The following is a 17,003-nucleotide window of genomic DNA, read 5'->3' on the forward strand; positions in this document are numbered from 1 at the left end:
CCCTTGCCGCTCCCCTCCCTCCGGAGCGCAGCGCCTGGAGTATCGCCGAGTCCGGAGAGACGCCCCAAGCCACAAGACGCGGGGTATCGACGCCGGTGCGGCACTACCCCACCGGGCTGTGCTTTAGGGAGAGGGCACCAGTCAAGAGAGGATCGGATTCTGTGTTAATAGTTTTATTCGAAGATGAGAGTACAGGACTAGTATCAGTCACAAACAATACAAATTAGGCATGCAGACAATGATGGGGTAAGGGGATCACAAAGGGCTTCAGTGGGGACAAAAATGGTGATGAAAATGATGGTTCATGCACTTCGTGTCGCTGTGTAAAAGACAGCATATCATTTTGGCGCGTCAGTGGGAGAACGACATATTATTTGTCATAAGTACTCGACCATAAGTGGTCTTACAAATTTTAGAAACAACTTTTTTTTTACAAAAACAAGACAAAACGTATTTAACAGTAGTTTTTGGTTTAAGTTATGGTAAGAGACGCAGCTCTAAATATTTTCACGTATTTCTCCCAAAAACGGTCTCTTTGTCTCTCGCGTACACACGCACTCTCTCACACACGCACGCATGAAAACATGTACAAAATGAAAGATTCTATTCTAGTGGCCCTGGCCCTACATTCACTCTCGTGGTCGACACACACTGTTTGTCCGGTGTGCAGCTCTAAGCCTCTAAGTCGGTGCGCGGTCAGTCTTCGACGAAGGCCATGCGGGGTGAGTCCGGGCCCAGCAGGCCTTGCAGGCTGTCTTGCAGGCTGCCCTGGGCCTCCTCCGGTCACCGGACCCTCCCCGACGGCGACCTCAGGTGGCTGCGGATGTAGCCGGTGCGGTAGTCCACCACGGTCCGCTGCTGGCCTCCGGGAAGTCCGTGCCGACTGCGCCGACTCCACCTGCGACCAGCAGCGGCAGAGTGGTCAGTTCAAGCTCTCGTTGATTCCATACACGAAAAACGAAACGAACAAACGAACAAAAAATTAACTGTTATTGGGCTAGAAAGAATTTAGTTGTAGGCAGTCTGGTAAAATTTATCATTTTTGTTAAAGTTGCCTGATGGCTTATAAGTCAAGTGTGTTATGTTATATAGATGGAAAATCAGAGCATGGTATACGGCAAACCTGCCTCCCGCAGGATACAAAAGTCGAAAAATTCATTTTATCAGGCAAGACAGTAAATTGTTCTAGCCCGGCGCTCTTATCGAATCCAGTAGGAAGCTCAGAAGTGACGATGGTAACGCAAAGTATGATCAGAACGAGAGAGAAAAAGAGTAAAAACGCATGCCTAGCTCATAAATTTAACATGCGCTTCATAAGAGTTACTCCTAATCTACAGAGGCGAAAGCAGGCAGAGAGGACCTTTTTACCTCAAAATGCATATAAAATATGAAAAGACTATTTGAGTATAGGTAAAAATGACTGTATACAAGAAATCTACAGACCCAACACATGCTATGAATAGAAACAAAGTTTTTGCTTTTCATTTATTTATCTAAAGAGTTCTCACAGGAGACCGCAGAAGGGTGTGCACAACCAACGTGTTGAGGCACGCACAACCTAAACTGGGTGGAAGGCCCCACAATCGATATCTCTCATCTGAAAAGGTGGTGGAATTAAGAGGAGCCCTCAGAGAAAAGTATTATGAGAAGTGGCCGAAAAAGAAGGAGAAATGACTTGGTTTCGATGCTCCCCGCAGCTCAGACACCGAGAAGGCAGACACACAGGCACGCTTACAGAGACAGAACACACAGGTTGATGCGAAGCGAGAGAAGCCGAGCCAACATCAAGCGGGAAGCCACACAGTGAGTGGAAGCGATGATTTGCTTGTGACTTTTTTGTAAGTTTCTTGTGGAATGCTAATGAGGATGATATTTTTTCTAACTTTGGTGAAATTTGTCATGAGATTGTGCGCAGCGCAGATTGTTTGATGGAGCCCCTCGAGAAGAATGGCGAGGATGCTTGAATGGGCACGAGTACGATCACAACTCGTGGAAAATAATCATTTGCCAAGATTTATTGTTTGTTGGTTTCGAGACAAAAGATTCATTTTCAAAAGTCATGCTTAATCAATTGTGACAAAGAGTTATCTTGAAACGACATTTAGGAACAGATGTCTCAATCCTTACGATCTCTATCAGAATCGTGAATTTTGAAACATCGAGTGTTTCCTTGTCAAACACCAATCTAGTTAATGTCCCGAAAACAATTAGAGGCAAATGAACTTTTTTTGTGCTGGGCGAAGTGGCGAAGCGATAGTGACTGTGCTAGGGGGCTGCCCATGAGTCAAAGACACAAAGGAAAAATAATGTAAGGGGTGGCATCTGAATTTATTTTGAGTTGTTTTCTTTAAGGTAAGGTAGTCGAAAAGATTTGTTTTGATTTTAATTTTCTGATGCGCCTGTTATTTGACACCCCGCAGCCAGTGCTGACGGGCCTTGCACATTCCAAGCGGCGAAAGAATACTTTTCGTGTGCGAAAGAACTGGGGCGGGTTCAAATAGCAGGCGGCGCAACGTTTAGACCATTTAGACTCGACTCGACCGGACAGCCCCCAGTGAGCTTGGCGCGCAGTGGCCTCTCCGCTGACGCCGTGGTCGTCTTGGTGGTGGTACGTACTGCTGTCCGCCAGCGGGCCCAGCCCAGCCTGGCCCAGCCTGGCCCCGTCCAGCTCCCCAGGGCCAGCGGGAGGGCCCGGCTGGCGCGCTGGCGCGAGAGAGCGAGCAGGACAGAGTAGCGGGACGCGAGCGATTTGCTCAGGGCGCTCAGGGCGCTCAGGGCCGGCCGATCGGCGCGATGCTCTTGGAGCGCTCGCGGCCGAACACTCCGAGAGCCTCGGCGCGGCTCGCCGAGCGCTCGGTTCTGCCGTACGCCCCGTACGCCAGCGCGTCGGCCCGGCTCATGGAGCGCTCGCGGCCCCCGTAGGCCCCGAGGCCGGCGAGGGCGTCGGCACGACTCAGCGACCGCTCGGCGCGCCCCAGGCGGGGCTGGTACAGGTCCTCGTGGCCCGGCATGCCCGGCAGGGCGTCGCGCCGGCAGAAGGAAGGGCGGTGGTGTTGGATCCGGTCGGACACACTGGCGCTACCACACGTGCAGTACACACAGAGTAAACAAGGGCAGACTGGCAGAGAGGTTTGGCAAAAACAAAACAAAATCATTGGGAAGTTGGACATGTGAGGCCTCGCTTTCTTAGTGTAGAGGGGAAGTCTCGACGGACTTGCCCCTCGGTACACCATGTAAGTACAAGTCCTCAGCAGAGCCTCGCGAGCCGCCACGGCTTGATTAAGGCTTGGCCGGGGCCAACCCGGTGAGACTCGGCTGAGGACGGCATGTCCAGTGGACGTGGTCCACGGCACAGTTTCTCTGGAAATAAGAAAGACTTACTGACTTACGCCGTGCGTCTAAAGGCCACCTAGAAAAAGACATTACAAAATTCGTGGTCCTCGCAAAGTTCGTCAAAAATATTATACTTTACTCATGCTGGTAGCGTAAGAAGTTGGAATCGCCATGCCAGTAAAGAATAAAGTCGATTAGAGAAAGTCGAGACATGCAAATTACTTTTGGTCATTCATTACCAGGGAACGAGGCAAAAGCAGAGACAGAAAATTTGGGGAAATGTATAAGGGTAGGCGTGTAATATTGTCGCCGTGCCTCTAGTAGGGTATGTTGTAAAAACGCAAAACATGGCGCGGATAATTTTCATGTGTTAACGTGCCTAGAGAATAAAGTGCAAACGTTCTCACTGCACCCTTTATGTTAAGAGATCCCTCGTGTCGTGATTCCAGAAAAGAATAGGCAAAGAAGGGTGATCAACCCAGTGCATGGGATTTACCACTAAAAGTGATTGTGGGCATATTTCACACATAACAAAAGTTGCGGGGTATTTCAAAAGGGAAGGTAGGAACATACACCGTTCCAATTCATAGAAACAAATACCGAAGACCAGGCGACCATCATGCTTCAAAGAAAGAAGAAAAGAAAAACGGGAGAAACGGAGACACCGACTTCACCAAGATTCTCACCACGAAGTTGCATGCAAGGACAGCTAAGCCGCCCGCGGGAAACACGAAACATTCGAACATTGTTGTCTTTACAAAAGATCTTCAAGACTTTTTGTTTTGTTTTGTTTTTATCTTGAAAATGTGTCATTTCCCGCGGACAGATTGACGGTGAAGGGAGTTTTAAACAGGGCCGAATCACACGTAAGAAGAACATACAGCATGCAGAAAGTCATTGCAAATAGATCCAGGCGACTCACCTAGCACTGTGACTCAATAAGATGATATTTCTGAAAAAAGACACACAAGGTTGTAAGACGACGTTTGAAATACGGAAAGCGTCTAATCTACCTAAGTGGCCTTCAGCAGTTTCACTCTATCGAGGCCCTGGGGAACGGCATGGCCAGAGACGCAGCGATACAGCAAGGCGGAGGCGAATTTAGTAAACACTACTGAAGTCTGACCAAAGAGGTGAAAATTTCAATTATTAAAGTACAGGATGCTATTGAATCGCAGTGCACGGCTAGTATTCCAAATTCTAATTATTTTTAAGGGAAATTTCCCTGTACCAAAGCGTCGATAGAAGGACAAAAAAGAGGGGTCTTCTGGGATGGAAGAAAATTGGGCCACAAACATGGGGGGTGAGAAATTCCGTCCTTCCTTGCCTGAATGGACATGGGTTCTAACGTCATCCAAGGACGGCTGAATGACTCCGCAAACATACTCAAGGCTATGCGAAAGCTTTTATAATCCCACCCACGTCAGGGGGCCCATCCTAAAATGTGAAAGAAAAATGGTTGTTTTGTAACGTTATACGCTGTTACTTTAGCAGTGCAGAGTGCCATAATTCTTTCACACAATACTTTCCTGCACACTAGAATTAGAAAGCAAAGAGGTTTTAAAAAGGAAAAAGAATAGAAGAAAATAAAAGTAATTTAAAGGGTTGGTCGGTGGTTTGCGCTCTTTGGCGACATACCTCAAGGTGAATACGAGTAAGGTGAATTACTGTACTGCGAGCTCATCCTGTTAGGAATTTTTTTGTGATTGAAATTCTTCGAATACTACTGTTTACTTATGCAGGGGCGTACTCAGCACCAACTCATATCCAAAACACTGAATGAGATTGGGCGTGCGGAATTATTCTAAGGTTTTTAATTTTATGTTTTCAACAGTTCGATGCAACTCGAATCGGGCTCGAAATGACTGAGACCACGTTTTCACGGTGTGCCCCCACCCCGGCCCGCATGCTCACCTCAGAAGTCTTGTAATGTAGTCCGGCCAGTTGTCCGGCAGCATGACCAGGAAGAAGCCCACGGCGATCAGGATCATCCCGGCCAGCTTCATGCCGGCGAAGTGGGCGCCGTACAGCACCACGTCGAGGGCTGAGAGTCGGAGGGGGTTAGTCGGCGTTGTCGTCTCGGCGACGCTGTGACACGGGGTACTCACCAGCCGACACCGGCACGGAGGTGATGAGGCCCAGCGTGATGAACAGGTCGTAGGTGATGGCCACCCCGAAGTTGCCCAGCAGGTTGGCCACTGCAGTGCAAAAGGAACGTTAGCGGCCACAGAACCACCACCGCTCTAGGATTCTGCCACGCGATCGCTCGCTGGCACGCACGCCGCCGCCCAGGCCCTTACCAAGGGACAGCCCGCTGGAGGCCATCAAGGCCACCCAGGGCAGCTGGTCCCAGTTGAAGGTCTCCGCCCCCGTCAGGTACAAGGCCAGGACCAGCGGCCAGAGGATGGAGGCGTTGAGCAGTCCGATGAGCGAGAAGAACAGCGACACCTGCCCGTAGCTCGCGTCGCCAATCACCTTCCTGAACAGCACCTGCGGCCATGGACAGAATTTGAGTTTCTGGGTTCAACTTCTGGCCTTCGTCCTTTTTTTCGCAGGATTAAACCTGATTCTTTGTGAGAAGCAGGATTCGCGGCGTACCTTGTACACGGCCGAGCCCGCCCCCGCGCAGGCGGCGAGCACCACCCCGCCCAGCGTGGGGCTGCCGGTGATGCCGTCCATGTAGGCGAGCAGCGCGATGCCCGTGTCGCACAGGATGACGGCCACGATCTGCGGCACAGAGGGACAGTCACTCGCTGAACCCCGGTTCGAACACACCCCCGGCCCTTTTTTTCTCCCTCGCGCTGCTCACCCTGACGCCGACGAACTGCTCGTGCAGGATGACCCAGGACAGCAGGTAGACGCAGGACACGTTGGTGGCGTACAGCGCCATCACGTCCGTGGCCAGCAGGATGCGCAGCGAGTGGATGTACATGTAGTTGGTGCCGACCCACAGCAGGCAGAACAGCATGCAGCGCGTGAGGAAGCGCGCTGGAGGGCGACAAGGAGTGAGGAAAGGCAACTTGCGCGCTCCCTGGCGTGTCTTGAGCTTCAGAGTCGCTGAGTGGGACTCGAACCGAACGTGGGACCTCACCAATGGATTCCTCGTTCGGAGAGTAATCCATTGGTGGGGTCACACGCTCGGTTCGAGTCCCATTTGGTGTCTCTGGAGCTCAAAACGCGTCTAGGGTTTTGGCCGCCTCCACCGGTTTCCTGGCCCACTGTGGGCCTCTGGGCGTACGCCGGGCGTACCTGGCGTGAAGCCCTTGTCCCGGAAGCCGCGCACGCACTCGCCGAGGACCTCCCCCCAGGACACGCAGCGCGCCGTCAGCAGCCGGCACACCAGGTACAGCGGGAAAAAGAGGATGGTGAAGTTGGTGATGAACCAGGTGGTGAAGAACGGGGCGTTGTACGAGGCGCGCTGCAACAAATCCCTTCTTCATTGCGATCCTTAAACTCCCTCCCGCTCTGACTAACTAGCTCCCACCCCACAGCTTAAACGACTATTAGAGGTCCTCCCCTGCGACTCAAGGCGGGGGGCACTGCTAATCTGGCCAGAAACTCAACCAAAGAAAGATCCTGGGACCAACCTACCAGCAGGTAGTGGTGGATGGCGGTGGTGCTGGCGTTGCTGTGCGGGTGCCGGTGCACGCCCAGGGGGTGCGCGGTCTGGGGGGACAGCACGTCGTCCAGGCCGGGCCGCGAGGCGGGGAACAGCTGGTCCGTGTAGAAGCCGAAGCCGGCCAGCGGGTGGCGCAGGTACAGCAGCTTGATGCTGTGCGTCGCGCCCACCCATGACGCCGTCATGCAGATGGTGATGCACACGCCGAAGTAGATCTGCAACAGGGGGCTCTTTACAGCAGCAGCAACAACAACAACGACAACCAGGGCGGCGACGACGAGCGCCTGCAAACGGCGAGGTAGGCCAGCCCGCCGCACAGCCGAGCCGCGAACTGCAGGCGGTTGCCTACCCGGTGGCCCGCAGGCGCTCTGCCACGCTCTGCACGGCTGAAGCAGGTTGATCACGCAGTGCGCACGCCGCACGGCGTTTCGTCGCTCTGTCTCTCTCGCACCCAGACGGGATGCCCCGTGAGACCGAGAGAGACAGAGCGACGACGTTTCCTGGCCGTGTCGCTCGGCCGGCTCGTCACCGCCGCCTGCTTGGATCGCTTGAATGCCCAACTTGAGGTAAAGGGCGCTGTTGCGCTAATGGCCTCCCAGCACGACATGTCGCGCACGCGCCGCGCACGCGCCGCGCCACGCAGACTCACCTTCCTGGCCGGCTCCGAGCAGCACGAGTCCTTGCACTTGGTGAGGCGCCGCAGCCGCGGCCGCGGCCGCACCACCACGGGGATGGAGGTCTCCGGGATGGACTCGTGGCCGCTGGCCGCTGCAGCAGAACGACATGGTGAGCTACGCCCTCGTCGGCCAGGCCAGGCAAGGCGGGGGCGTGGCGAGTACGTACCCGAGTCCGAGTGCTGCAGGCGGGACGACTGGCTGAACGGGCCATTGTGGTCGGCGCCGCCCCCGCCGCCGTGGTGGCCCCCGCTGCCCCCCGCCACCGCCCCCGCGCCGCGGCCCTTGGGTGGAAGATGGTGGCGTCGCTCGCCCCCGCCTCGGGCCTCATGCGGGCGGCGTGGCGGCCGAGGGGGCCGAGGGGGGCGAGGGGGCGCCCGCCCTACCGCCCGAGCATGGCCCGCCCCGCAGCGGCGGCACCAGCGGCACCTGAAACAGGAATTAGCGCAAACGGTCTTCGTAAAGCAGCCTGGCATGCAGCTGGAAACAGCGGTCAGTGAAACAAGTCCCGAGCACTGGAGTGAAAGTCGGGGGGTGGGGGCGCGGCGCAGTGGCTATTTCGGGTGGCCCGGCTGAACTGGCCGCGACCGGCCGGCCGCGGTAATCTGAGATAACCTTGTGCACTATTCAGTGCCGACGACGCGGCGACGGCTGCCCGGTGCTTCCACCCCTCCAGCCCCTCCAGTGTGGCGGTGTGGCCCCTGATACCACGGTTCGTTAGTGCACCGGCCTTAATGGGAAAACTTGCGGACCAACTTTGGGATTATTGTCGCAGCCACAGCCCGCAGTTTGTTTTAATTTTTAATCCACGAGCCGAGCTAGTTGGCGGCACGCCGCGCACTAGGGCTGAGAGCCTCATCAGGAGCCTCGGCAGAGAGGGGCGGGAGAATCGTCAGAAACCTGAAAGAGAAGGTTGGGTGCTGGCCTGTGAACCAGGTGAATAAAAATGGGAATCTCCCTGACCCTCAGCGGAAGGTCTCTCTCACACTCACTACTGGCGTTCCGTACGGGTGCGAGAAAGATAGACCGACTGGCGACTGACAGCCAGCTGCTCTCGCCCTCTCCCGCTCCGTCGCCATCGTGGTGGAGTGGACCCTGCAGCCCGCAGCATCAGCAAGACGGCGCTGACGGAGACGCTCGCGACGGTCCCCGCACTGCAGCATTCAGGGCGCTCCGACAGTGCTTCGCTCGGCCATATTTGCTTTGCAATCCAGCGGCAGCGCCCTTCAGAAGACAGCCCTCTCATGGGAGAAAAGGATCAGCCGTAAAAACAAACTGCAAAGCAAAAAGGCTGCGCAAATCATGGACGCCAGCTGCGCGGGAGAACTCGAGCAGCGTCAGGGAAGCCGTTCTTTCTTAGGGCCGTTTGCATGATTTCCTCCCCGACCCGGCCACGGACGATCCGGGACGCGGGGCCTCCAGCAGGGCCTCCAGCAGGGCCTCCAGCAGGGCCTCCAGCAGGGCCTAACAGGGCCTCCAGCAGGGACTCCAGCAGGGCCTCCAACAGGGCCTCCAGCAGGGCCTTCAACAGGGCCTCCAGCAGGGCCTCCAACAGGGCCTCCAACAGGGCCTCCAGCAGGGCCTCCAGCAGGGCCTTCAGCGGGGCGGGCAAGACAGAGGGGCCTAAATACTTGATGCGCCGAGGGCCGCGCGCTCACCCGGCCGGCAATCGCTTTGGCGGGACGACGTTCATCGGGGAGGCCAGGAGCCGCGGCGCCACGCCATGTGCACCACCACCATAAATTCGTTTCCGCGGTGCGGAGCGCGCGCTCCACTCACCGCACCACCCTGCTGTGCCTCGTCGCTCTGTCTCCCTCGCACCGCCACTGGACGCCACGGAGTGCGAGAGAGACCGCACTGTCCGGCATCGCCTGCCGGGCGCGTGCTTTTGTGACGCGATGCGAGGTCGATATTTCGGTTGAATCGGAGGAAGGCCGCGAAGCCGCGGAGGGCACGCCGGCAAGCCCCATCCATCGGCACTGCAACGCGGCAGGGCGGCAAGGCGGCAACGCGCTGCGTGTCAAGTAGGTCAAGACGCCCCCTCCCCCTCCCTGAGACTTCCAGTGCAGCCGCACGTGCCAGGGTCACTCGACGGCCAGGTCAGCGTGCGAGCGCGGCGGCGCGGCGGCGGCACGGCGGCACGCCAACCCCACTTAAGGCAGCTCCACTCTCCAGCGATCCCTCGCCCCGCTCTTGTTGCAAATGTCAGGTTTAATGACCGGGTGGCTCGGTGCTCTCGGCCTGCTCATAGTCCTCTCTAGGCACTGCCGCGGCCGGACAGCGCGACACGGTGCGACGCGACACCCCACCGCACCACCACCGCGGAAAATCAATCCCCGAGTGGATCTGCCCAAAACAAAGGGAATGGCCGCGAGGCGGTGGCAGTGCTTGCGTCGCTCGGTCTCCGCCGCACTCACGGGGCGTTCCGCACTCCGCAGCCGTGCGAGGGAGAGAGAGGCACCGTAGTGCCCAGGGCGGCACTGGCGGCCGGGCCCCCGGCTAATATCGGAAGCGGTCGGACCCGTCCCGTCGGCCGCCGGCCCGTCAAGCGCAAAGTTAATGAGGCGCGGTCGTGGTCGATACCGTGTGTGGTCCGCTGGGCAGCCGAGTCCACCCCCACCGCGCCCCGCCCCGCCCCGCCGCGCCTTGCCACTTGTATTTCCCCCGCCATCGCATTTAAGTCCCTCGCGCCCCGCCCCGCCCCACCCCAAATGTCGCGCAAAGGGCTATTGCCCCCCTGACCCGCGCTGCCCCCCCCCCTCCCCCTTCTCTCTCTGCCGGCCGGATACGTCCTCATCACGGCGCTGTCGGGCCGAATCAAAGACAGGAAAACGGCCGGTGAACCAATCAGCGGGCCCCGCGTTCTGTTTCCTTGTTTCTCATCCCGGCCGAGGTTTTGCTGTTATTGTTCTTGTTGTTGTGACCTTTCTCTACCGCATGCGTGACATTTCTGAGTGCGTGAAACAAAGCGAAGGCTGAGGAAAGGGCTGCTTCGCGAGAAATGTCAACAGGAGGTGAGGAATTCCGTCAAAATGCACCCAGCCTCACAAAGAAGAATCCAGGCTTTTTTGCCGATCTCGGTATGGGGACTAGGCCAAGCCGCATAGCAAGCCACGAAGGTGATGAAATGCAACAGGTTGAGGCAGAGGTTGCGGTTTTCTCCTAAATGCATCCAGACACGGCGTGCATCGGCTTGCATCAATCAGGTCCTTCAGGTGGGGCCTGCCCATTGCGCCTGCCCAGTGGGCCTGCCCGGGCCTGCCGGCTCGAATGCCGCATCCAGCCCAGGCCAGCCCCGGCAGCTCCGCACCAGGAGGGAAAAAGACGACTTGACCCCCTCCAGCGCTGAAAGTGGTCCGCCGACTCAAGGATTCAAAACAGCAAAGCCTCCTCGCGCGACTTGCGCGACATGAGCGCGGCGCACCTCTGTACCCCGCAGCCAACGGACGGAAGCCGCGACGAGGGCTCGCGAGGGCCCCGCCCGTCCGGGACTCCCCCGGGGCGTGAGGAGCGACGCGGCGGGGGCTCGGAAAGGGGGGGGGCGTCCTTACCGTGAGGGCGCAGCGAGGCGCACAAAGGGCTCCGGGAGAGTCCAAGACGCTGCTCTTGGCGGGGTGCGTGCTGTCCGAGCGGAGTGGTGGAAGCCAGGGCTGCGGCGCCGGGCTGGTGGACGAGTGTGGCCCGGGGGCCGCGGCCCGCCCGAAGAACCAAGGCCGAGACTGTGTAAGGTGGAGGGCGCCTGCCAGCCGCTTCACGTACAGCAAGCCACAGCGAGCCACGGCACTGCCCAGGCGGCGGGCGTCCCTCCGGCGGGTTCCGCGCGAGCGAGACCACTGGTTGTGGTGCTGGGGCCGCAGCGCGCAGCGCGCAGCCGGGCGAGGGCTCGGGGGCTCGGGGCTGCGCGAAGGGCCCCACGCCGCCCCCACCGCGAGGGAAGGGGACGGTCGCATTGATCCGCAGCTCGGCAGCGGCAACGCCATGACCCGCTGCTCCGCTGCCGACTCCCCCACCCCCTTTCCTTCCCAACCCACCCCCTAGGTTCGCCACAGCCTTCCTCACGGCAGCGCGGGAACCAACTTCAAATGCATCTGAGAAAAGTTGTGAGAAAAAATAAGTAACTGATATTTTTGTTTCAGAATGGGAGCCCGACTGTTTTGATGTAGGTTTGAGGTTAACTGAATCTTCTTCGGTAAAAGCGAGGAAATTCGGTGTCAGTACACTGCTTTGGATGATCTCCTTCGACGGACGGTTTGAATCTGGCGGGAAACGCAAGGGTGCTGACACCGCCCTCTCGTACACGCGCCGCCGCGGTCGTGCGGAAAAGCGTCTGCAGTGAGCAGAGGGTATCGTCTGCTCTTCCGGCCTCCGCCCTTTGAGCTTTGTATCTCTTGTTGAATATGTGCAGCAAAACACGAGCCGACCCTCCGCTTGCCCCACTTCCTCGCTGATACAGCAGTGTGCAGCTCCGCGACCCGCACTAGTGCACCATGCTGCCATGTTCTCTTCTCCGAAGCGCGCCGCGGTGTCCGCTGGCGTGCATCGGCGTCCTGGCCCAACAGCAGGCCCAGCAGGTTAGGACGCCGTCAGCTGTGGACTTCAGCAACAGTTCATCGGGCGCGTCGACGGCGTCGTATGACGCCTTTGCCCCCGACAACGTCCTGAGCAAGCAGAGCCGCGAGGACTGCGTCCGCCGCCTGTCGCTCATCCCTTGTCCCAGCACCCTGGCGGCCAACCCCAAGGCCAGTGCCCCCGACAACGACACCAGCCCCCCGGCCCAGGCCGCGGCTCAGGCCGCCGCCGCCAAGGCCAAGGAGGCCGCCGTGCTGGTGCCCCTGTGCGTCGTGGACGGCGAGGTGTGCCTGCTCTTCACGCTGCGCTCCCCGCACATGTCCTCCCACCGCAACCAGGTGTCCTTCCCCGGCGGCATGAAGGACGAAGAGGACGACAGCTTCGAGTCGACGGCGTTGAGGGAGACGGAGGAGGAGCTAGGCCTCCCTCGCGGCCAGGTGGAGGTGTGGGGCCGCTGCCCGACCATAGAGTCGATCAACCGTGTCAACGCCGTCCCCGTCGTCGGCAACCTGGGCCACATCAAACTGAACCAACTCAAGTTTAACCAGAAAGAGGTTGGTGACGTGTTCACCATACCCCTTCGTCATCTGTGTGACAGCAGTAATTTCCGATACACTCAGTTCCGCACTGGGAAGGGATACGTGCTGCCAGTGTTCCTTGGAGCGAAGTACAAAGTTTGGGGTCTGACTGCCCGTATAACACACATGTTCCTCAGCACCCTTCTGCCATCAGTTTATAGGAGCAAACTTTACTACATAAAGCCTCTCAAAGTCTAGTCTTCTCCAAAGGGCTCAAATATTATTTAATGATTCTGTCTTCCACTCAACCACAAAGTTGAGCGTGCTGACATTGTAACAGACGATACAATTTCTTTTGTTAAATGAATTTATGTGATTTAGGAAAGTAGGTATGGTCTGATCTCTTTTGTGTTCACTTATAATTTATTTTCTGATCAAGACAAATATTTTATTAAATGTTTCTGCTGTAGACAAAGTGGATCAAAATTAGGTTCAAAGGGAGGAACTAGAAACTGACTTGATAATTCACTTATTGACTTCACTTGAGGTATCAGCTAAGCTATTGATGGACCAATCCATTTTGAATATATTTGTGATATGTGAATAGGGCTTGTAAGTGCTTCACAAATCCATAAAATTTCATCTTGTTTCTGTTTTATTTTAAGTGCCATGCATTGACTTTGTTTAATCTTTGAAGAGGGTTGACCTTCGGAAAAAAAGAAGCATCCATTAAGTTTATCTGGCCTCTTTTTTTCTTTCCCCTGCATTTGGTTTTTGTTTTTTCCTTCTACATTATTCATGTATTTAGGTAGGTTTTCAAAAGGGCAGCTGGCTGCCTTGTCAGTTATTCCGTTGCTTATTCACTAAAGCTCAAGCAGGACTTGGGTTTGAATTTTGTTTTAAGTACAGTAATGCTCAGATTTTTTTTCTTCATACCTTAAAGAAGACTGTATTTCAACAAACTTGTACATTAAACTTTATAATGTATGTTTGTAATGCCAAACAAAGAGTGATTCTTTCATTTTGATCTTCAAATCACATTTCACATAAACAGGTTGAAACATCCAAGTATTCATTCACAACAGGTAACAGAGAATGGTGCTGGAAAATGTGGTCAAAAGATTTCCATTTCTGTATCTTCTAAGGGCCCTAACTGAGGTTGAGTAAGAGATGCAGGAGAGGCATTGTAAATATTAGAAGCCTTATGTTCCTTCAGGTACTCTCCCCCTTTTTCTGCATAATCTTCCTTCGATATTAGTATATCTGTTTTGAAATTTGGCTGGCGGGCAAATTCACAAGCTCCAATCCAAGCTGAAAGTGAAGGATCTCTGGACATTCCAATATGAAACTCAGACTGAAAAGGTCGAATTTCTCTAAGTTCACACTCCAGTCTTTCTTTTAATCCAGGCAAGTGAGCACAGCCACCTGTAAGGAATATATTGGAAACAAGCTTGTTCTGAAAAAGAGAAGATGAAAATGAATCCAAGCAAACATTTACTGAAAGGAGCACACATGCACAGCATACATAAATCACAATATACTTGGTCTTCAGGGGAGTACATCTTCAACACATAGGCAATTGTCTCAGCTAGACCAGCTTCTTCAATTCCAATCATCCCTGGCTGAAAAAGTATTTCAGGGGCCCTCAATTTTTCCACACCAACATGGAGTTGATGTGCTTCTCCTGGATTAGCAGGACTGAAGTCTCCTGATGAAAGAGCAGCAGAGGACCCTTCTACAAAGGTAGGGTCATTTTGCCGAAGAACTTCCTCTATTTCAACAAGTCGTTCCTGTTCTTCCTCACTATCAGAGTCGCCACCATCCTTCAAAGGAAAACAAGTTCAAATTTCAAAAGTGGCTTTTCTTTCCACATACCCTTTCCTATCTTTACATTTGCAAAATACTCACCCTTCTAATAGCCTTGTAGACATCCCAATCCTCATCACGCATTCCAAAATTATCATCTTTTTTATTATCTTTCCTTGCAAGCTCACTTATAATGCGCATTCTCTCCTGTGCAGCAACAGTACGCCTTTTGGCCATATCTTGACGCTTTTGATGACGAGCTGCCCTTTTCTCCAAAAGCTGCACTCTGATAAGATAAAAATATTAATGCATGCTATGTGATAAATGGACTCTCAGGATTTATTTTGGGGAAGTGGCAGACAAAGAACTGACCTATCTTTTCTTAATCTAGCAAGCCATGACTCTGCATCTTCACCATCTCTTAGCCGCAAAGCTGTTTGTTTAGGAATTTTGAGTTTTGGTTCCTAAAATACAGATTTAGTGTCAACTCAATGCTGAAGGCTGACAACAGTAACTTCAAACCAAAAATAATGGAAATGACAATATACTACCTCTGTCACAATCACATCTTCAGAAACATTAGCAGCAGCAATTTTTTGTTTGGTTTTTTGTATTCTTGACTGCAAGTTTCCTATTTGCTTGACCAGCTCAGCTTCACTTCCAATATCCATTGATGAAATTGATTTCTAGCATTTAGAAAATGATTGTCAAAAAAACAAATTACTATATAATTTAAAAAAATGAAACAAACTGGATTGTACCTTAAATTGTTTTTCTTTGCCAGAATTCATCAGATCCTGAACTTCTAACAATTGATTGAGCATTTCTTCATCCTCTGCAAGCTGAAAATATTTTAAAGTATGAATTCAAATTAATCACTCATAGAAAATAAAAAGTCCTCTTAATTTTTGCATAGAAAAGTCTTCTTACTCTTTCATCCCTTTTTCGGGCATTGATTTCCACCAATCTTTTGGCCAGTTCTTTCCTGCGCTCCTTTTGTTGTTCTGCATTTAAAGTGGGTACTGTTGCAACAACAGTGTAGGGCAACTGTATCCTTACAACATTTCTGTCATAATAATCTGGCTCAGCCCACTGTTTCAAAACTGATCTGTACTCAGCAGGGACAAAACTATAATCATGCACCAATTCCTAAAACAGGTCAAGTTTGATTTAGGGGGGAAACACAATTGATTCGATTAATTCCAAATAAATTATTACACACACACCTCTGATCTGCTAAGAGTGATAGCATTAAAATGCACTGGATATTTGAGTTGGAGGAGGCGGTGCATGTACGAGGTGACATGAAAGCCACCTACATTGATTCGGCGTGCGTGAGCAATGTCAACTTGGCCATCAATAATTGGAATAATATGCATTGTTTGATAACCAAGACTAATTACTAGACCAGACTGAGATTTTTTCAGGTTTTCCTCATTTGAACAATGGTAACTAAACAGCGCATCTACTCCATAAGCAACTCCAGGTACGCCATAACATTCAAAGAGGAGTTCTGACATAGCTACAGAAATTACACAAAACAAGTTTTACAAATGTAGAAGTAAAATTTCTATTTAAAAACAACTGCCTTCTTTTAAATGGTCATTAATACACACTACATACCATGTCTGCAATAATTAGGATTCAAAAAAGCTTCTGTGAGCATAATAGGGTGATCCACCCTTCCCTCTGTATCAATCCCCAAATGGGAAAATATGTAGTCAAAAACTTGCTCCTGTACTTCCATATGAATAGGAACATTCCGATCAAATTGAGATTTAAGTTGAAAGCGGACTGCTTCGATATTTGTGATATCGTTGCCGACTTGTAATTCACCATCCTGGAACAGTAGAAAATACAGGAACAATTGAGGAGAGTAAGTAGCCCGTTTATTTACAGGGGTATATCTGAATTCTAAAGCAACACTAAACTATTTCAAAAATTACCTTCTTTCCTCTTTCCTTTCGAGTCTTTGCAACTAAATTTTTGAAGACAAGGCAGGGTCTCTTTTGGTTTCCCCATCCAGCACGACAGTTGTAGGAACCTGACACACAAAAGAAAAGATTGACAATGTCTCAATTTGATAAGGAAATTTCACTAGGAAAATTTAATATTATTGGTTGGTTTTGGTTAACAAAATTTCTTCCATCATAACCAGCTTCTAGTGCTCACCATTATCAATGACAATGGGGACAAGACCCTTTTTTAGGTCTGAAGAATAAGTATGGATAATATCAGGAATGGTTTTGGCATCTTTCAGTGGCAAAACTTCATTTTCAGTCATTTTTCTGTCAAAACACCAACAAACAAACAACCAGCACTACAACCAGAATCCACTGCTAGGATGAAGCGACTATAGCCGGCTGCTGCCAACCAGCCGGCCAAAAGCGCTTATAAATTGAAGAAATACGCCGCTTTTCCAGTTCTCTAAGCATAATATTGTCAATAATATCACAACATAGAACAAAATGGATGTACAAGTTT

At 52.8% G+C, this 17,003-nt stretch overlaps 3 protein-coding genes across 3 annotated transcripts; 1 reads left to right on the forward strand and 2 right to left on the reverse strand.

Moving 5' to 3' along the window:
* Window positions 1–157: 157 nt before the first annotated feature.
* Window positions 158–7,708, reverse strand: LOC117653415 (putative thiamine transporter SLC35F3). Its single transcript, XM_034399071.1, has 10 exons — window positions 7,602–7,708; window positions 6,925–7,167; window positions 6,583–6,751; window positions 6,143–6,321; window positions 5,932–6,060; window positions 5,634–5,823; window positions 5,442–5,531; window positions 5,248–5,377; window positions 4,256–4,285; window positions 158–898 (listed from the first exon to the last, which is right to left on the reverse strand). Exons 2-10 carry the CDS (start codon window positions 7,135–7,137, stop codon window positions 784–786), a joined length of 1,245 nt encoding a protein of 414 aa, XP_034254962.1. The 5' UTR covers window positions 7,138–7,167; window positions 7,602–7,708; the 3' UTR covers window positions 158–783.
* Window positions 7,709–11,804: 4,096 nt separating this feature from the next.
* Window positions 11,805–13,625, forward strand: LOC117639011 (nucleoside diphosphate-linked moiety X motif 8). Its single transcript, XM_034374308.1, has one exon. The coding sequence runs from the start codon at window positions 12,114–12,116 to the stop codon at window positions 12,969–12,971; it is 858 nt and encodes a 285-aa protein (XP_034230199.1). The 5' UTR covers window positions 11,805–12,113; the 3' UTR covers window positions 12,972–13,625.
* Window positions 13,626–13,628: 3 nt separating this feature from the next.
* LOC117639009 (actin-related protein 5) lies at window positions 13,629–16,879 on the reverse strand. The gene is made up of 11 exons (XM_034374306.1): window positions 16,692–16,879; window positions 16,466–16,563; window positions 16,143–16,359; window positions 15,746–16,041; window positions 15,450–15,668; window positions 15,281–15,361; window positions 15,071–15,205; window positions 14,892–14,983; window positions 14,622–14,805; window positions 14,255–14,536; window positions 13,629–14,169 (listed from the first exon to the last, which is right to left on the reverse strand). Exons 1-11 carry the CDS (start codon window positions 16,801–16,803, stop codon window positions 13,828–13,830), a joined length of 2,058 nt encoding a protein of 685 aa, XP_034230197.1. The 5' UTR covers window positions 16,804–16,879; the 3' UTR covers window positions 13,629–13,827.
* Window positions 16,880–17,003: the final 124 nt, after the last annotated feature.

Source organism: Thrips palmi, unplaced genomic scaffold (genome assembly GCF_012932325.1).
Source record: "Thrips palmi isolate BJ-2018 unplaced genomic scaffold, TpBJ-2018v1 HiC_scaffold_10, whole genome shotgun sequence".
NCBI lineage: Eukaryota > Metazoa > Arthropoda > Insecta > Thysanoptera > Thripidae > Thrips > Thrips palmi.